The sequence below is a fragment of the Talpa europaea genome, assembly GCF_964194135.1.
Source record: "Talpa europaea genome assembly, chromosome: 10".
NCBI classification, from domain to species: Eukaryota; Metazoa; Chordata; class Mammalia; order Eulipotyphla; family Talpidae; genus Talpa; species Talpa europaea.
The window spans coordinates 44,590,942-44,611,784 of record NC_140077.1 but is presented as its reverse complement, the minus strand read 5'-3'; the positions used below and the strand labels follow the sequence as shown (position 1 = coordinate 44,611,784).

The window sequence follows — 20,843 nt, the reverse complement described above, 5'->3', positions numbered from 1 at the left end:
AAATGAAAGAGACCCCCAGCCTCACACAGAGGAAGCCTTGCAGCAGCCCAGGGTAGCAAGGCTGGCTGTGCTCACCCTCTTCCAATCTTAAATTGACCCCTTCCTAGGAAATTGGCCCCTTCAACCTTGAGGTTGCTCTTCCACTCCACAGCTGCCACTTGGGATTCTCCCCCCAGCCTGACATGGGTCCCCCGTCAGTCTGCAATCTGGTGCCATGATTGGGGTGGCATGTGAGTGTCCCATGCTGCGACTGCAGTTCCCCGAGGTGGCTCCCCCCCCACTAGGATTGACTACATGCCCATTCGGTTTGGTGAGACCTTTATTTGGCGCTGCGGGTGATCTTTGTGGAGAAGCAGGTAACATTAAACTCTTGATGTGCATTTACAGTGTCACGTGGTTCTTCTGAAGGGGCACCAGAGGGTGTGGAGGGTGAGTTGGAGGCAAGCAGACTGGGCCAGGACTGCCTGCAGCCCTTGGGATGGTTGATATTTTCAACTTGCTGCAGAAGCAGGGCGAAAAGCGGTACTAAGGGGGCATTCATAGAAGCGGGCTGCCCTGAGCCTCATATAAGTCATGGCTGCTTCTTACCCAACGCTTCATCTGTTTGGCCCACTCATTTATAGGCCTCCCTTCCCTCATCTTCGCAGTGTCCCTGTTAGTGGTCTTGCCTTTGGGACAGGAGGAGGTTGAAGGTGAAAAGACTTGCCTATGGCAACACAGCTGATGCTCCTTTGATGCTCCACCCCCTCTGTGTTGTACCCCCTCTGCACTGCTAGTTGAATTCTCAGGTGGTGGGCTTTGCAAAATCAGAAGCTCCCTCCCTTGTGTCTTTAGCCAGATAATGAATCAGTGTCACAGGCAGGTGCTGTCCACAGGTGTGTTTCAGTCACTTTACCCGCAGTTGATAGAAATGAGAGCCAAGTCTAACAAGGCTGAACACCTCACAAATTCAGGTTTCTGCCTTATCCTGGAAGGCACAGAAGATCTGGCTCCTGTGACATGGCAATATCTGTACAGAGCTGCCCATCTGCTGTCCTTTGTGTGCCCATTTCTCTGGCTTGCTAGTCCCCAACATGGGGAGTCAGTTGCCTTTATCACATGTTTGCAGCTTTTCTTTTAGACTGGATTCAATGCATTCGCTAAATTGCATGCCCCCCGAAAGGCATTTGAGGTTGCAGCTCCTGGATTAGATAGTCCTGGATTTTGACTTTACTGGATTCCCTGAAGCACTATCTGGGCTGGAGGGCTGAGGCCCATTAGAGTCAGTATATGCTGTAGAGCTCCCAGCCCCATCTTATTTTTCCACTGGTGTAGTGAAGGGTGAGGCAGGGGCCAAACTTTCAGATTTGGTCTACTCAAAGGTTGCTAACCAGGCCCTGCAACCCGGCCCAAGGCTTTAGAGTTCGATAGGTACACCATCTGGGGGACCCCCAGCCTGCCCATTGACAGCTTCAGAGGGGGCCACATCCCCAACCATGAACAAAATCTCTTTAGTGTGACACCTGTTGACCCTCATGGAGATGGACGGAGTGTGAGTCAGCTCCATCTTATCCTCTTCGATGGGCGTGACCCATGGGCAGCAACGGAAAGCGAGCCGGAATCCAGAGCGAAACCTGGGGGAGAGGGTCACCTTGAGCAAGGCAGTAAGGGGGGCAGTTACAGGAGCTTCTGTGTGGGCCCCACAACCAGGAGCCCATCTCCCCTCCAGAGGACAGCCTCACTCCTAATAGCCTGCCGTTGCTCAATGTCTAGAGGGACATATTATTTAATGGATTTATCCATTAAAGCTCTGGACAAACAGCCAAAAGTAACCTAGAGCTAAGTCTAATGATGGAAATGGGTGATTAAGCTGTTAGTACTGACAGACAAAAAGAAATCAAATACAATGATAAGCAACAGATTTTTTTAGCTTGACTTGTTAAATGGCTCCTAAAGGAGTTTTTGAAGAGGAGTCTTAAAAAACTGGGCCTTTGGTGATGTAGGTGGAATAACGCTACTCCATGGGGACAGCTTTGAAAAAAATAATACATGTGGAATTACACAGCTGTGGTACTTTTGCTTAAAAAATAATGAACTGTCGGGCCTCCCCTGGTAGCGCAGTGGGTTTAGCGCCGTGCTGTGAAGCTGTCCGCAGCCTCTGCAGTCCGCAGCCTCTGCAGCGCCGGTTCGATCCCAGCCAGCAGGTGAGGGTTCCGCATGGCGCTGCAGACCTCTCCTGTTGCACCCGCTGTTCCCCTCAGCAGTGTATTTCATCTGTCTGCCTGTTCTGTTCCCTGCTCTGTCTCTGGTGAGTCCTCTCGCCCTCCCGCACATCTGGCCTGTACCCCAGTTCTTGTATAAATAAATAAAATAAATCTTTAAAAAAAAAATAATGAACTGTCCCCATGGCAGCACTGAGGACAACATGTAAACTGGAGCTAAGAAGCAGCAGACTGAGTGGGAGGAATGGGCTGGCAGAAAGAGAACACGTGGGCCATCAGGGAGCAGATATGTGACCCAAGTGGCAGCCACTAGGGCAAAGAGCTGTACAGATCTTCCTCAACTAACAGTGGGGTCAGGTCCCAGTAAACGCATTGTAAGTTGAAAGTATTTTGGAAATGTGTGTAGACACCTAAGCTCCCGAAGAGTCACAGTTCAGCTGAGTCAACCTTAAACACAGATACTTACTTTAGCCTACAGTTGGACGAAAACATCTAACGCAAAGCCTGTTTTATTGTAAAGCGCTGAATATCTTGTGTAATTTATTGCCTCCTGCAACTGAAGGTGAAAACGTCAGTAGAGTGTTGACGGTTTACCTGCAGGATCTTGTGACTGGCAGGAGCCGCGGCTTGCTGCCCTGCCCAGCATCACCAGGGGCTCAGGCCATACACTGCTAGCTGAGAAAGCAGACTTGAAAAGCGCTGTGTCTACTTAGAGCTTTTGTGCATCATAAATTGGAAAAATCATAAATTAAACCATGGTAAGCTGGGAACTGTGTGTACCAAGGAAACTTAGGATTCCATGTTCCGGAAGAGCAGGACTCTTTGTTGGCTCCTCCCCTTCCAGCTCTACAAGATTCCACACTGTGGCCTAACAAATGCCTTTGCTGTGGGAGCTTAATGTCCTCTACCCTTCAGCATGTCCCAGCCGAGTTCCTCCCCACAGCCCTCCTGTCCCGACTTCTCCATCTTTCCAGTTGCTCAGGCCAAGAGCCTTGGAGTTGTCCTCGACTTCCTCTTGGAGGCCAGACTCCCTCTGTGAAATTGTGTTGGTTCTAACTTAGCCATATCAGATTCAGACCACTTCTCTCACCAGGATTACTGCAGTTGCCTCCTAAACATCTCCCTGCTTCTCTGCAGTGGTCCAGTTCCAAGAGCTGCTGAACTGATTTCTTTCAACAGAGAAGTCAGCACATGTCTCCCCTGCTCAGAGTGTCCCAGAGCTCCCTATGTCAGAGGACTAGCCCTTACCTCGCTGTGCCCTCTGCCTGGAACTCTTCCCCAGAGTGCTAATAGGGCTGACCCCATCCTTAAGTCTTTGCTCAAAAGACTCCTGAAGGTCAAGGCTTACCCTGACCATCTTGTAAAACAGCAACCCCTGAGTCACTAGCCTCTGGCCTCCCTCAGCCGGCCCTGGCATTTCTTTTTCCATAGGACTTAACATCTAATGCACCATGTGGTTCACTTACTCACTGTCTCCCCCTCTAGAATGTCAGCTCCCTGTGGAAAGGGATCCATGTTTTTGCTCACTAATATCTCTCAAGTGCTTGGGGCAGTGCGGGGCACACCTAGTGAACATGCCTGCCAGGGGGACCCATCCTACGTTAGTGGGTGTCATCAAGCTGAGTGATTCGCAAGTATTTCAGAAATTTTGGCCCTGGGGGGGGGGGGTGTTCAGATACTCGGGGACTCTGCTGCCAGGTAGTGGTCCCTCCTAGATAGGACAGTCCCTTGTATCCAAGAGAAATGTGTCATCTGGGGATAAGATTACAGGCCTAGGAGATAGATGGAATCGGGCCCTATCACTTGCTGTGTGGCTTTAACAGAGTCTTCCTTTCCAAGGCTGTGTGTCCTCATCAGTAAAATGGGGATAACACCCATTTCCCTTCTGTTATCCATCTCTGCCCCTCAGGAGACAAAGGAGGGTTCTGGCACCATTAAATACTCAAAGGTATGGTTTTCCCACTTCCCTCTGTCCTACCCCAGATTGGTGGCCTGAGCAAAGATCCTGAGCAGCAAAGACCCTAATGGTATTACGGCCTGCACACGTGGGCAGAGGTGTGATAAAAGGCATGAAGAGCAAGGAGACCCAGGGCCAGCCTCCCCCACTAGCTACCTTGCCAAGGTCAGGGCTCTCCGTCCCCCTCTCATCTCCTCTCACCTGGAATCCCCGGCTGCGCTTTCTGAGGCTGAATGCGCTGCTTTGTAAGAGGACTCCTGGGTGCTGCCGTTCCAGCCTGGCCCATCCCAAGTGCCCCCGGGGCAAATGCCAGCCCCTCTCTGTGACGCCACCTTCCCATAAGTACAGGGCTGGAGAAGCAGACAGTGTCTGAGGGAGGAGTGATCTTGGCTGTCTCTGCCACGATTGCTTCCCAGCTGCTCTAAAAGTCCCTTCAGAGCAGTCCAGGGTGGGCCCTGACCCGGGAAAGTCCTCGGCTCTTCCTTATCGCAGGAAGTTCTTACAAATGTCTAGTCAGGGGGAGTCTCTCCCTCATTTCCTGACTCCTTTCTTCCTCTCTATCCTGCCTCTCTCACCCCATCTCTCTGCCCCTCCTTTCTCCAATGTAGCCCCCTGAAGAGAGCAGGAGCAGAGAGGGTGAGAGCAATGACTTGCGCAAGGGGGCAGGCTTTGGGCTGAGACCAGAGGGCCAGCCTGTCGGCCCCCGAAGGCTGAGGAGAGGGAGCGGGTGGGGGGCTCACCTGTGGTTGAGACAGCAGTAGATGATGGGGTTGTACATGGTGGAGCTCATGGCCAGCCAGAAGATGGCCAAGTAGACCTGCTGGATGAACTTGCAGTAGTAGATGTCCTTCTGGAAGTGGCCCAGGATGAAGTAGAGGTGGTAGGGCAGCCAGCAGATGGCAAACGTCACCACCACCAGCACCATGGTCTTCACGAACTAGTCCAGGAGACGCTCGGGTCACTCCTCAGCCTGGAGCACTGGGCCCCAATCCTCCCACAGGTGGGCTGGGGTATCCTCGTGCCAGCCTGGGAAGCCCTCCAGGAGCGCGCCCTATCTTCCTCTATGACCCCCGCGCCCTGTGGCATCTGCTCCTGCATGAGGCTCAGTGGAGTTGATGGCTCCTGCCCCCGATTCAGGGCATTTGCTCAGTATGAGCCCTCTGCCCACACTGCTGTTCTGTTGAAGTTCTCATTCCTCAAACCCCATTCAGTGGAAGGTGTTTTGATCCCATCACTCAGAGCAGCTCACCTCCCCTCTTGCTCCTAACCCCATCTTTAGGGGAGCCCCTAAGCCAGCTGCAGGTTCCCAGACCCCCTTCTCCTGGCTCTGTCTGCACAGCCCTTCTCTCTCTAGGTAATGAGGCTGTCACTTGACACCCCAGCCTCTGGCCAGGGTCCAGCTCCCTGAGCTTTCCCCCTTCATAGCCTGGCCTTTGCAAGGGCCCAGGACTCCATGAGGGATGGAGGGCAGGCCAGCAATGGCAAGTGGAGACCAGCTCTCCATGTGGAGGGACACCTGCATGGTGCCCCAAATCCAACCACCTCCCTGAAGGGCCCTGTGAAGAAAGCCCTGTAGCAGGTGCTAAAGCCCATGACAGGTGACGTGGCTAACCCATCACTTCCCAGTCAAACAGCAGGAAGGGACATGTCAAAGATAAGCTTGGATTAGAACATCAGGAACTCAGGGGCCCTGGAATGACAGGAGGAGGAGAGATGCTGACATTTCTGCCCGAGACTGAAGCAGACAGGATGTAGTTGGCCTCCAGTCGGAGTCCATGATCTCTGAGATCTGCACTCCAGAATCCTGAGACTATCTGTGAGTCTCTTATAGTCCTGTGGATACTTACATTCAACTTTCCAATTACTCAAAAAAACTCTAGGACTTTAAGATTCTATCATAATAAATTTCCTGGGGGGTACCTGAGGACCTGTGGGGCTTTAGGATTTTAGGATGCCCCAATTCTAAGATTCTGGGAAGTTCCTTGAACCTTGTATTCAGCCCAAGCCCAAAGACAAGTCAGGCCCCCGCTGAAGGAACGAACAGACTTGCCAGGGCCTTGGAACTAGGCCCCCTCGAGCGCGGACTTTGAGCCAAGAAGAGCAGCTCCCGGAAGCTGAGGCCGACCACAGCCCCGGCCCCGGCCCCGGCCCCGGCCCGCCCCGGGCAGCCCCAGCCGGCCCCGCCCCGCCCCGCCCCGCCCTTAGCGCCCACCTTCTTGGCCTGCAGGTGGCGCAAGTTGGCGCCGTGCGCCTGGTGCCCGGGGACCCCGCGCCTCCAAAGCGTGAAACCAATGACGCTGTAGGCGACGAACATCACCACGAGGGGCAGGAGATAGATGAGAACGATCAGCACGAGGTGGTACCTGGAGGGAGAAGCAAGCGCCTGGGCACAGCCTGCTCGGGCATGGGTCGGAGAGGAGGCGGCGAACCTGACATTCACCAGCACTGAGGATCGGGGACCCCGCGCTCCAGAGCCGCTTGCCCCCAGCTGCGGTGAGTCATTTAAAGAAAGTAAAAAACACCAACAAGGGGTACAGATGTGCCAACCTCGGTTTCCCCATTTGTAAAATGAGGTCATCTCTTAGACCCTTCCCAAATTCTAGAGGCATTTCTCCATCCCCTCCTTCTTGGTTCGGATCCCCCCTGGCCTGGGTTCCGACGCAAAGGGAGCACCGAGGAGCTTTGGGGACCATCTCGTAGGACAAAAGTCAGGAATGTCTCCCCTCACAGTCTGGATTGTTTTTGTTGGGTTTGGATGGGGTGGGGGGGTGTATGTGCACTTTTCTGCATAGAACATGTGCGATTTCAGCAGATTCTGAGACACACACAGGGCGCAAGCCTGAGAGGATGAAGCCCCCAGCTAAATCTCAGACCCTCTTACCTAAGAGCCAATAATAAGTTCTCATGCATAAAATGAGACCTCCCCCCGAATCCTGTCAGAATTATGAACAAAGCATGGCCACCCTAGCTCACCTCTGCCTTCCTGTTTGTCTCTGAGGCCTGAGCCAGGGCTGGAATTCACCTCAGAGAATCCCCTTGGTACCAAATGAGAAACCTCTGCCCCCGCAGTGGCCAATCATGAGATGTTCTGCTCTCCACCCTCCCGGCTCCCACCCCTTTCTAGAGTCAGAAAAGGGGCACTTCCCCAATGGACACGGCTTTTTGGTCAGTCAGTCCTTCTGAGAAGGATATAGGGTGGGGGCAGAGACCCCAGGCGGGGTGTGCCCTCACAGCTGAACAGACTTCGGGCACTGAAGGCATTGAAGACCAGAGAGCCGCCCTGGGCGGGCACTCAGGACGAGACCCGGTAGGGGCAGGGGTGGGGTGGGGTGCTGAAGGAGGCGGGGCGGAGCTGTGTGGTGCTAACCTGGCGGGCTCAGCTCAAGTGTTCACCTCTTCATGCTCAGGACAGTGGGAGCTTTGCTGGCCTAAATCTGCCCATCTCTAGTTTGTCTTCTTTTGTCCCCTATTTAAGCTACCACATATCCAGGGTCAGTTCTGGCCCAGGCACGGTGCTTAGGGCAGTCATGTACCTGTTCTCATATATGATCAAGATTCTCTTACTCATTTCCATTGGAGCAAGAGGGAGCCAAAGGATCAGAGAGGATCAGCCGTCAGGGACAGAACAGGACTCTGACCCTACTTTCTCCAAAACCTCAACCAGTTCTTCATCTGTCTTCACCAGCCATACTGCGCTTGGGGATCAGGAAGTCCCAGTGGGGAAACCACACAAACTGAGGCCCAGAATGGGGGAAAGACTTACCAGGGTCACAGAGTGTCTGGGCCATGCCCCTCTTAGCCTGCCCCCCAACTCATAGTGCACCCCTCCACCCCAGGCAGGCCCCAGGCATCCTCCCCAACACATCCCAGGCCCCACTGCTTTCTGCCTCAATACCCTGACCTGCTGTGATCTGAGCATTTACAGCACCTTCTCCTAAACACACACCTGCACACACATTCCCAACACGTACCTGTGTGCACATGCCTTCCCCAAACAGCTGCCTGCTTACAGACAGAGACATAGGTGGGTACATGCATGTCACGTGCACCTCACATGCACACATATCCTCACTGAAGGAGACACGGAATTCCTTGAAGTGGTAGCGTGGTGAGGAGCTTGGGCTCTGAAGCGGGACTGCCTGGATTTAAATCTTCACTCTCCCACTGACTAGCTATGTAGTCTTAGGCACAATGCTTAGTTTTTTAATGTCTCAGTTTCATCTGAGAAAAGGGAGTAATAATAATAAATGCCCAGGTGGTTAGAAGATTAAACGGGCTCATTATATAAAGTGCCTGATACTTAGCAAGCGCTAAGTGTTACTTTTAGTATATCTGTGAACGCACATAATCCCATACACATCCACAAACATGTGCACAGTGCTGGGCACAACCACTGTGCATGGTAACACCTTGTGTGTGCACATGATATAGCCACATTCTCAGGTATATACATGCATGCATACACACACACACACACACACACACACCCCTTCCCAGTCTTACAGGAGCTTCTTGCCCCCACTGTCTTCAGGCCAGTCCACTAAGCACTTGGTGGCACCTCTGTCCACGGTGATGGCTGAGTAGAAGCACTGGGGAAAGGCGAGGGCCAGAGCTACCAGCCAGATACCGGCGATGACGGCTTTGGTGCCAATGCCTGAGAGCCGGGGCTGGAAGGGGTGGACGATGGCCATGTATCTGTGAACAGAGGGCAGTGTGAGTGCTGAGTGCGTTCTGTCAGGTCAGGCCCCACCCCTTTTCCTCACCCCAGACCCAGGCCCATACCTTTGAGCCCAACCCCCACCCCCCCACAGCAGCTGGGGATCTGCAGGGAACTGGCTGGGCTGGTGACCCCCACATCTACACAATACACCAGTGCCCTCGAGCCCCAGGCCAGGCCCCCACCACGCGGCCCCCCACTTTGAGCAGGACAGTGCTCTCAGATCCCCACAGGTGAGCAGAGTCGCCACACTGAAGCCCATCTCGGCCAGCCCCTCAGCCCTACGCAGGTCCTTCTGTTCAGGAACCTTAGCAGAGCTTGCCCTCTTCTGAACGGAGCTCAAAGCAGCTGCTTTCTGGCTCTCTGCACGGGTGGAAATGTCCTTTACACGCCCTGTCCTACCTGTAGCCACCAACCTCATGTGGCCATGAGCACTAAATAGTAGCTTATATGACTGTAACTGAATTTTAAATTTTAACTAATTTGAACTTAAACAGGTATATGTGGCTATGGGTATCTCCTCAGACAGTGGAGCCCAAACCTTTAAACTTACATTCAAGGCCTTCTGCTCCTGGCCAATGCACTTTGCAGTTTCCTGTATCTTTCCCGGTTCACTCCTGGTCCATGGAACGCCCTCCCCTGCCCCACCCTCCACACACACACACACACACACACACACACTCAAAGGTCCTTCTTCCTCCTCAGCCTGGAATTCCTTTTTCCTCTTTGGATTCATTAAAGTCCAAGTGAAAGGCACCTCCTCTATGAAGGCAGCTGGGATTAGAATTGTTTCCGCAGGTTCTGCCTCTCTCTGGGGAAACCTGCAGGGATTGAACTGCCATTTAGCTCCCCTGTGCCTGGTAGCCAAGTTATCCCAGGCAGGGGCTGTTATCTCCATTTTTCACACAGGGAGATGGAGGTTTAGAGAGATGGAATGAGCAGCTTGGATGAGGCAGTGCCAGCTTAGAACCCAGATTTCTCAGCTCCCCTTGCTTCTGGGAACTGTACAGCCACTGTCAGAGTGTCCTGGGGCCTGGTGGGAAGAGGCCTCTTCTCGTCACTGGGGCCTTGACTATGGAGAGGATGGCTGCCGGTAGCTGCCTGCTTCCCTGAGGTCAAAGGGCACCATCCCCGAAGTCACAAATCTCCTCTGCCCCTGCCCTGCCTGTAAGGTGCTGCGCTATTTGGTTTCCTCCTCAGAAGGAAGTGGGTAGAGGGCCTGGACTCTTTGTGTCATGGACCCATTGACCAGCCAGTGAGGTCTGTGCACATCTCAAAACAAGATTATTTTATGAATAAATTATAATATACAAGATGACAAAGCCAATCAGTTATACTGAAATACAGTTATTAGGATGTAAAAACAAATTTGGATCACAGCAATGTCCACACTTTATCAGCCCACTAAGTGACGAGATCTAGGTCTGCAAAGTGCAGTCATTTTGAAGCAGCGCTGGGGTGGGTGCTTGGTACGTTGAGATTTCTGCACCACGGCCACCGCTGGGGCCCAGCAAACCACCCTGTGCTGCCCTCATTTGTGATGGTGATTCCTCCTCTGACCCCACCCCTCTGCCAAGTCCATGAACACTTGGAGCCACAGTCTATGAACAGGGGTTATGCACGTCTGGACCAGATGGCTGGTAACCTCCTCGCCCTGTGACAGTGACCTTTCCCGTAATGGTGCTGGGGACCCTGGGCCAGCTCTATCCTCGACAGGCGGGAACCAGGTTGAATGCGTCAGCAAGATGAGGTGTGGGCCACCTTTCTCAAGGTCCTTTCTCAAGGTCCCCACACCCGCAGATGAAGGGGACCAGAGTTGACTTAGGGGCTTAGGTTCCCTTGCTGTCCTAGGAGGCGGTGGGTAAGAGGAGAGCTTTTCTGAGTGAAAGGCAGGTCTGTGGATACAGGATGATAGGGATTCGAATCCTGTCAGCACTGATTCTTAGTGACAGGGTCTTGGGCAAAGAACCTTGGGCAAAGAGCTCTTTGTGCTTCCATTTCCTACATGTGAAATGGGATGATTGATAATAATGGCCATTAGGTGCTATTAGGTCATTATGCAGCGGAAATGTGATGCTTGAGAAGCCCCCGCAGGCAGCAAGCAAGAGCTTGGGATTTGAGAGCGTGATTGTTTCTATTTATTTATTTCCTTTAAATTCACCAGAAGTGACTTTGGTCCTTGATGAACCCTGGGTCTTCCTCCTGGAGATTAATTTGTACCTTGGGACAAGACCAGGACAATAGGATGTGGCCTTGCATTTTATTTAACCCTTGTCCTGAGCAGGAAAGTTCACACCTTGGGGTCTTGGGCATGAAGTGAGCACCACACTGCCCCTGTAAGCACTTCTTCTGCCCTGTGGACCGCCCTTGCTGCTCCTGCCACGAGCCTGCTGCCCCTGCACTTCTGCCTGGAATGTTCTTTCCCCAGAGTCTATGGGGCTCTCTCTCTCACCTCTTTCCATCTTTGCTCAAACTCCACCCTCACAATAAGGCCTATGAGACACCCTATCTAACTCTACAACTTGCCCCCACCCCAACATACACAGCCTAGTACCTTGGATCCCTATTCTTGCCCTTAAAATTTTTCCATGGCACGTATGAACTCAAAATATAACATTTAATTGATTTTACTCATGTGCTTATTATCAAATTCTTACCAGGACCATCATCTTTACCTGATTTTTCTCTCAATGCCCAGAAGAGCATAAAAGGTGAACATGTGAATGAAAAAAATAAATGTGGGGATGAAAGGGTGAGTCTCCACTAGCACCTCCCTGATCGGAGACGCCCTCCTCTCACCCGGCTTATTATTCAGTGGCTCCAGCCAGGTCTCCCGGCTCCCACCCTACAGTCCACCCTCCCCCACCATACCCACCCACCCACCCACGCACACACTCACATACACACACCACCAGTGGAAATTTCATGAGGCCCGGAGTTCATAATTGAATTTCCCCAGTGTGCATATTCTCTAGTATCTGAAACAGAGGGAGGGAGCGTGCAAATACTTGTTGAGTTAACGGAAAGAAAAACTTAGTTGAATTTTCAGAAATACCTAGGGGGGGACTAGGTTCTTTTAGTTGCAGGGCAGGGGTGGGGGTGTGGGGGTGGGCAAATGAGGTGGGGGGTGGGGAAGCCGTGACAGTTAGATACCCAGGGAGAGGCCCCTGTGCTGAAAGGAACGAGCACTTGGCCCTGCCCCTGACTTGCTGGCTGACCTCAGGCAAGCCTGTGGTTTCTAGGTGCAGAATGAGAAGTATGGCCTACGTAAATGGTTTTCAAACTTTTCTGTTCATTTTTAATTAGAAGAAATAAATTCCCCAACTGAAATCTTTAGGGAAACTCTAGGGTAAAATAAGCAAGAGCAAAGATATGAGCTGCTGTGGGTGAGAGGTGGCTGGTGCAGTTGGGTTGGGGTGGAGGCAGGGGTGGGGTGTGAACAATAAGGGTCAGAGAGGCTCACACCTTACAAAACCATCCTGTGGAGCAGTCTGTGTCTCTGAGCCCCCCATTTCCTTTCCCACCCCCTCCTCCCACACAGGCCCAGTATCTTTCTGTCCCAACCACCCTCTCCCAGGGACACACAGTCCTTTTGCAGCTCTAAGCCAGACACTGCTCCAGTCAACTTTAAAAGGACTCCAGATGGGCCCACCGATCACTCCTGCTTCCCTCCTCAGCCCCCTTCCACCAGCAAAGGGTCACAGACTGCAGCCCCCAAGGGCAGCTTTGGAAAAATAATTGGCCCCATTGTGATTATATGGTAACTGTATGGATATAATCTCAGCTCTCTCCCCTCATATAATCCAGCTAGGATTAGGAAAGCAATATGAGTGACTTTCTTATAGTAAAAGCAAGACGCCACAACAAAGATCAGCTCTAGAGAACACTCCAGAAAGTCTCTGGAATCCTGTCCCCTCTTTCTCTACAACTCTGAACCACCATCTAGTGCAAAGTTCATCCTTGTGTCTAACCTCAACCTTACCTGCTTCTGTTCCACCATCCCCTATCTTCCAAATGCACAGTTCTGGAACATGATCAGATTGGAGACAAGCCCCTGGATTCTACTCTAAGCATATCATGAGGCTGCAGGCAAGTCACCAGCCCAGTCTGAGCCTTACTAAACCAAGTCATCTCCCCACCACCCAGAGCTTCCCCACTGCCCCTTCTTGCCTGTCGGCGGCGATGGCAGTCATGGAATAGATGCTGACGAATATGGACATGATGGGAAAGAGGTTCAGGAAGTAGCAGAAGGCACGGCCAAAGTACCAGATGTTGTGGCTGGCATAGACGAAGTTGAAGGCCACGTTAAAGGTGGCCATGAAGAGGTCGGCCAGGGCCAGGTTGACGATGAAGTAGTTGGTGACTGTACGCATCCTCTGATGGGCTAGAATGATCCAGATTACTGTAGCATTGCCTATCACGGCCACCAGCACTAGGGCCAGGTAGGCTGTGGCCCACAGTGCCAACTGCCAGCCGGGCATGGAGAAGGCTGTGATGCCCGTGGTGTTGCTCTCAAGGCTGGATGAGGTATTGGTGTCTGTCACCTCTGCACAGGCTCCCATGGCTGCTTCTGAGTCTGGGACCAGGGACCTGGCTCCTTGGCTCCTCCTGGATGCCTATCCCTGGTGCCTTGTCTGGATATGCTAGGGAGGACAAATCCTTTTTGGCCCCTAAATATGTGGGAGAGCAGAGTCGGTGCCAGGCCAGGCACAGTAAAGGAGCCTGGGGTCACGCCCAAGTCTCAAGCAAAGATGAGTCCAGCTGAGCAGAAAACCAGCTCTAGAATCACTGGCATTTCAGATTCCCTTGTGCCGGTCGCACTTCTCAAATGTCACGTGGTGGTCTAGAATCCACGACTCTGTTAAAGAGCAGGAAACATCCTTGTAAATAATCAGTCCATCCTTTCACTGCAGAAATGGAAAAACAGATTCCAAGAAAAGATGGGACCAGCCCACGTCACTCAGCGAGTTGGTGACCAGCCAGGACTCAAACTCAGGTCCTTTCTAATGCTGTTTGGACAACATTCTGGATCAAGGGCGCGCACAGCAGGAGTCTCTGGATTCCGTAGGTCAGCTGTTCAGCCGGCTGTCTTTCCAGGATTTGGGGTGCAGGCCGGTCTGCCAGCCCACGGCTCTGCCAGCCCACAGCTCTGCCTTCCAAGCCGCTCTTTCTTGCAGGGCAGGCAAGGACCTTGGCAGAGATGCTGCCTGCTCAGGGGTGGGGCTTTGTCTCCCTCCCCTGACCCCGCCCCCTCCTGGATGGCCCAGCCTTGGGTTGGCTGTGGAGGCAGACAGAAATCAGGGGGAGACAGGAGGTGGCAGGGCTGGGGGTCAGCATGATGGGCACACTTCGGTGTGTGTCTACATTCAGCCCAGGCAAGAGTTACATCTGGAAAGTGATTAGGAGCTCACATTTGTGAGTCAATCTGGGTTCAGGTTGGCCTTGAAATCCAGGCCTGCCTGTTAACCTTTCTGAGCTTCAGTTTCCCTCTGTGGAAAAAAAAAATAAGGTGTATGTCTCACCAAACATTTGTAGGGTTTTTTTTTTTTTTAAGATTTATTTTATTTATACAAGAGCTGGGGTATAGGTCAGAGGCGTGGGAGGGTGAGAGGATTCACCAGAGACAGAGTAGGGAGCAGAACAGGCAGACAGACCAAAAGAACTGCTGAGGGAGCAGCAGGCGAGACTGGAGAGGTTTGCTGCGCCAGGTGGGTAGCTCCCTAACCGGCGGGGAATTGAACCCGCGCTGCAGAGGCTGCGGACAGCTTCACAGCACTGCACTCAACTTGCTACGCCACTGGGGAGGCCCCAACATTTATAGGTTTTTAATGAGATCATGTCCATAAAGTCTATTTAGTACAGGGCCAGCAGGGAGTCGTTGTCCCACAGGAGGCCCCCAAATGACTGTGGGTACTGCAGGGGGTAGAAGACAAGAGCTCAAAGCGCTTCTAACAACTTTGCAGGTGATGTTGCTGCAAAGGTGATGGTCCTGGCGCCTCACTCTGAGAACCACTGCCTGCGAATTAGGGCAGGATTCACTCTTCTTCCACGAGCCTCAGAATGGAGGGAATTTAAACCTTGAGGGGTGGCTCTTGGTTTGCCCACAGCAATCTGCTCTTGGTCATTGACTGTGCTGGGTGTCTGGCAGTGTGTGAGCCCTGTGCTGTTTGGAGTGATGGTGCATGACCGACGTGTGTGAGCGCACACGCCATCACTCTGTGGCCCCTGGAGGAGAGGCAGGCTCAGAGGGCAGGGCGTGTCCTCATAAAGCAGAGGAGGGCGATCTTCACCAGCACCAGTGGCCCTGCTGTGCAGAGCCTGTGCTTGGTTTCTGGGATACAGCCCTGCTTTTTGTGGGGGGCTGCTTGCCAGACCCCATCTTTCCTTGTGGGATGCCTGACCTCCCAGAGTGAGCTCCAGAACCTGGCCAGTGCTGGCCTGGCCACAGGGTGGGGCCTGTATGTTCTTTTTTTTATTATTTTATATTTAAGGAGCAGGTTTATTAGAGACAGGGACAGAAGAGTAAAAGACACTTGCATAGACACAAGCAGGCAGGAAGAGCTGCCCTGAAAGGGACAGGTTTGCTGAGCAAGGCCTGCATGGTTGCAGGGGGGTGGCCTTGAGGAGAGCGGCCTCTGCTGAGGGAGGTCAGTGAGGAGAAGCCCCAGCAGGTACAGGTCACGGGCAGGCAGGGAGGCTGCTGCCCTGCAGAGGAGAGAGTTGGTGAAAGGAAGCACCTGCATAGTCCCAGGTGGGCAGACGGAGTGCTGCCATGGGGCCTGTTGTTCTCTGGACCAAACCAGTGCCCTCTGTTCAGACACTGCCCCTGGTGGAAGGGGGTCTGCCTTTGATCGCTTTTGGCAGCCACTGTAGCATCCATTCCACTTTGGGGCCTTGTTGTCTCCTGCTCCTCTGGCAGGATTCTGGAGGTAGTGTGTGTGGACTTAAGGATGTCAGCATAAGGCAACCTTCTTTCAGCTGTTCTGCCTCCGCCTCCCTGGCAGCTGGAATCGTTGAGCTTCAGGAGCAAGCACAGTGCAGGGCTGGACCCCCTTGAGCGTGTCATGGAGGCACGGAAGGCCAGAATAGTAGGGGTTCCTCCTCCCCCACGGCATCCCTCTACCGCCACTGCATTTGTAATGAGGATGGCGTTTTGGGGCTAAGTCTGAGTTTTCATTGTCCCCTTACATCATGTGCTCTTGCCCTTCCCAGCAATGTGCTTGGAGACTGGGGAGGGAGCTCGCCTGCTGAGTCCATCCCCATGGTCTTGAAGGCTAATTTTTCCTCCCTTGAGGTGTAACATTTTATTGGCAGTTGAGGGGAAGAGCCTCCCCTCCCAGTCCTTATCCAGGGGACTCCCCTGCTAGAGGGAGGCCCTCCGTCCCTCAGAGGGTAGAGAGCAAGTCCAGCTGAGCACCATGTGTTCTGACTGAAGCTCTGACAGACCCTGTGTCTAAAATGATTCTTTCGGGGAGCCTTGTGGGGGCACAGGTGGCCTGGGCTTCACACTTCCTGGTACAGGTGTGCTGGTACAGGTGGCCAGAAGGGCGGAGACCTTGGACAAGGTAGCTCTCTGCTGCGAGGTGGTGGGTTGACGCCTGCGCGCTGGTAACTGCACTCACAGACACTTGAAAGGACTCTGGGGGGCATGGGGCTGAGCAGTCCCCTCCCTTCTTTCCATGGGGCCCCCAGAGCTCCCCTTGCTCTGTGTTCTAGTGACCCTTAGGTCAGAGGCTTGCAGACTAGAGTCAGGAGAACTGTTTTCCAGGGAGGAAAAGAAAGTGGGAGCAGCTGCAGGGGTGAGGGGAGTGGGTGGGAGAGAAAAGGGGGCTTTGCACCTGGCCGCATCTCTGACCTGGACTGTAGCAACGGGGCGGTGGCCTCAGCGGGTCGCCTGCAGCATCGTGAGACATAAGTGCTGGAAGCAGCCGGGTCATCTGGAGCCCGTGAAGGTCACCGGCGCTGGGCAAAGTGAGGACAACCGCAGCGCAGGGAATGTCTCATTTAGCTAAATGAGTCTGGTTTGAAGGATCAACTTTCCTTCTGAAACGATGCCCCTTCTGCTTTGGGGGTTAAAATGTCCCTTCTTTCATGAAACAATGTGATGGCAGATGATACTTGCTAGCCTGGCTTTCCTTTTTCTCTAAAATTCCATACTTGTAGAATAAAATATGTGGGTGCCTCAGTTAGGTTTTCGATGTTTTATCAATCTGTGCAATTCAAAGATCCAGGACCCCTAATCTCATTCTTCATTAGGACAAGAGGAGGTGGAGGTTCAAGAGGGGAAGCTTGGCCACAGGGCCCTGTGTCAGCAAGGTGGGCCCACACCCCCCATCATGTCCCTCTGTCCCACACGACCTCTACCAGCCTGACCACCTCTTCTCTCCGGAGACCCATCAAAGCCACCCCCCTGGTCACCTCCCTGTCTCATGGAGGGGGTTGGGTGTATCCTGTTTTTGGCCCTTGTCTGGGGGAGTGGCTAGCACTTCTTAACTACCTTATAAATGTTGATTGAATGAAAATGATGAATACAGGTTAAAATAAGACTCAGGATAAATGATGTTGACTCATAGGTCATCTCTAAATACGGCATTTCCGCATACATAGTTGACTCTTGAATAAGCGGGCGTTAGAGGTGCTGTTACCCTCTCTGCCTTGCAGTCAAAAATCTGTGTAACTTTTATTTTCCTCAAACCTAAGTGCTAATTGCCTGCTGTTGACCCGAGGTCTTGCCAACAACTTAAACATTCCATTACCACTGATTTTGTATAGATATTACATACTGTATTCTTAGAGTAAGCTAGAGAACAGCAAATGTTATTAAGAAAATCATAGGACTAGAGAATACATTCGCAGTGCTGTACTGTATTTACTGAGAGCATAAGTTGATGTCATCTTTTTACAAGATGAATCCAAATATAGTTGGATCTGCAGGATTTAAGCCCATGTTTTCAAGCGTCAATGGTACATAAACAAGAAAGACTGAAACTAAAGGGTAGCACTTGTGGTAGGATTTTAGGCCATTTTGAGTGGGCAGACAGTCTCAGTTCACAATGCCTGGCACATTGACACATAGTACATGCTCAGTAAGTATCAGATGAATAGATGAATAACAAACGGTAAAGTTTAGAATATTACTTTGCCAGGGTGAAAGGAGTAGTATCTTATTTTCACAGGATCTAAAGCTTAAACAAAAAGAACATGTCTGTGTAGGTTGGGCGTGGTTTCTAGAGAACATCAGGGTCTCTGTAGCATCCCAGGATTTATTCCTCATGGGTAACCTCTTTTGTCTATAACCAGAGGGTCCCAGACCAGTCCCTTTGAAGCTGAGCTCCATGGGTCCTGCCTGGCCTGGCCTATCAGTGGCTCAAGATCTGGGACTTCAGTGGAGACAGGGGAACTTGGCTTGCAGAGAGCATGGTCTGCAGCTGACACCTTTTTTAAACACTGTGTGGTGCCGCTCCCTGAAAGCCTGAAGTTTATCTAGCTGGAGAAGAGAGGCTGAGAATGTTTACATCTACCATAGTCCTGGTGTACACAGAGCTCAGAAGCTCTTAACAGAGCTGGTTCATTTCTCAGCATCGTACTCCAACAAAATCTGCCCATCTATGGCAGGCAGAGGAGGAAGTGGGCGAGGCTTGTGCTAGGAGGGGTATCCCTTGGCCCACTTGGGGGCCATCCCAGAGGCAGCCAGGGTGTTACAGACAGCAGACACTTAATGTCTGCCCAGGCTGTTGGCACAAGTGGCTGCAAGTGCTGTAGTGTGGCTGAGGTGAGGAAAGCGGCTTGGCAAAGTACTGGAGCCTCTGCTGAGCCCAGGCCCTGTGGTGGGTCTATCAACTGGGCAGCTTCCCCGATATTTAGCCCAGAAAACATCACATCTTTACCTTCATGAAACTCCCAGCCAAGTTACAGAGCCAAATCCCAGAGAACTCAGCGTACCCATCTATGAAATGAGTGACAGAAAGGTTGGACTAGTCTGGCTGGAGCTTTCTTCAGGAAAGGAATAGAGGGTGGAGCAATCACAAAGCTCAGTTCACAAACTGATGGGTGCAAGAAAGGGGTTATTTCCTTTTTCCCTAAAACTCAAACTTAATCTGAACTCTGAGCCCCCATCTTGTTGAATTGGCAGGGAAGTTCAGCTTTATTACTCCTAGGGCCCAATGCCTGTCCCCTTGGGCTGCCCATGTGCCAAAGCCTCTGGGATATACATTTATTGGTTGTGAATTCACACAGGTCACTTTGGATGCCTCTTCTCCTGTTTCTGCAGACTCCTTCAAGTCAGGGGACTATTGTTTCTGAAATGTGCCTGGAATCCGGGAATTGTGGGCTCAGAGATCTATCTTTCCAGAGCACTAACCCCCCCTCGCAGTATTCCTCCAGGAGGGCTGAATACTCACTTCTCCCCAGCCACTCCACTCTCTCCTCCCCACCTTCTTCAGGAAATCCTGCTTTTGTAAAAACTTAGTCACTTCTTCCAAATCCCAGCATCCTTTAGGCTCTTTCACGGTACCTTTGATAAGACCCATAAGACCCGGAACACGAACAAACCCAACAACAAGCCTTGCTCTGCTTTCCCCAAGGGCATGGGGACATTTACTCTTCAAATCTTCCTATGCAGTGAAAAAAATATTTGCATTCCATTCTTCAAATCTGGCAAAGAAGGGTAGGAATAGCTCAAGCAGTTTCCTTATGAAAATGATCAGACTATCCATCTCCTGCTGTAGAGATGAGGCTCGAAGAGAGAGTGGGGCCTTATCAGGAAAGTCTTGAACGTCCTTTCTGGGACCCTTGTCTGAAGTCACCCTACTGGTTTTTCAAGGACCCCTAAGGTGCACTTGCTGAAGAATGTACTGGCATGTGCTCTTTGGGTCAATGAAACCTTTAGGAGCTTTGATCTTGACTCTGAGAGGATCCATCTGCAGTCGTTTGCTAAATGTGTTTCCCCCACCTACTTTGTAGTGGGGAAGCAGAGCCCGATCCCCTACAAGTTTGATTCTATGGGGAGTCACAGATGATTGGCCTCAGAGTAACAGCTTGGATTACTCAAGTTTAGTCTCACTAAAATGACTGACAAATCTGGGGGATTCTGAAGGCTCCTTGACCAATGGAAACAAGTAAGACTAAATGTGTCATTTCATCTTAAGCATGACTGCCTTCAATTCATGTTGGAATCCCATCTAGTCCTTGTCAAATAATTTCACTCAATCAAAAATTTTCCTGGATGCCTATGCCCTCTGCCCACCTCGGCCAGATCTGAGCCACCATCATCATTAGATTTCCTGTCACAGCCTCCTTATGATCCCTCTATTATCTCTCCCCTCTCCACCTCTACCACACTGAAATTTTCTTTTTTTTTTTTCTTTCTTTTTCTCTTTTTTAAAGAAACATTTATTTATGTATACAAGCACTGGGGTACAGGCCAGAGGCGCGGGAAGGTGAGAGGATCCACCAGAGACAGAGCGGGGAGCAGAACAGGCAGACTGACTGAAATACACTGCTGAGGGGAGCAGCGGGCGAGATAGGAGAGGTCTGCCACGACATGTGTGTTGCTCTGCTGTGGCCAGGGATGGACAGCTTCACAGCGTGGTGCTCAACCTGCTGTGCCACGGGGGATGCCCACACACACACTGAAATTTTAGAAGCACAAATCTGATCATGTGCTTGCTGCTTGAAACCCCCCCCATGACTCGCCAGCACGCTCAGGGTTAGGTGGAAAACAGTCCTGTTCCTCTCCCAGCTGTGACAGCTGTCTCCAGGGCCACTGTCTCTTTTTCTTTTTAGTAATAGACCCTCCCTGAGTATTAAACGTCTCCTGACTACCCACCTAACTACATTTCCAAGTCTCCTTTCCAAGCAAGATGTGGTCACATGATTAAGATCTGGTCCATGGGATGTGTGCAGAGTGACGTATGTTTATGTGTACAACTTCCAGGTCTCATCTTTATTATTTTTTAAAGATTTATTT

At 51.8% G+C, this 20,843-nt stretch overlaps 1 protein-coding gene across 1 annotated transcript; it reads right to left on the bottom strand.

Annotated features, from left to right (window-relative positions):
* Positions 1-1,396: 1,396 nt before the first annotated feature.
* TACR2 (tachykinin receptor 2) lies at positions 1,397-13,437 on the bottom strand (the record flags this gene model as incomplete). The annotated part of the gene is made up of 5 exons (XM_084244909.1): positions 1,397-1,613; positions 4,899-5,095; positions 6,371-6,521; positions 8,662-8,853; positions 13,046-13,437. 5 exons carry the CDS (start codon positions 13,435-13,437, stop codon positions 1,397-1,399), a joined length of 1,149 nt encoding a protein of 382 aa, XP_084101035.1.
* Between the last annotated feature and the right edge of the window lie 7,406 nt (positions 13,438-20,843).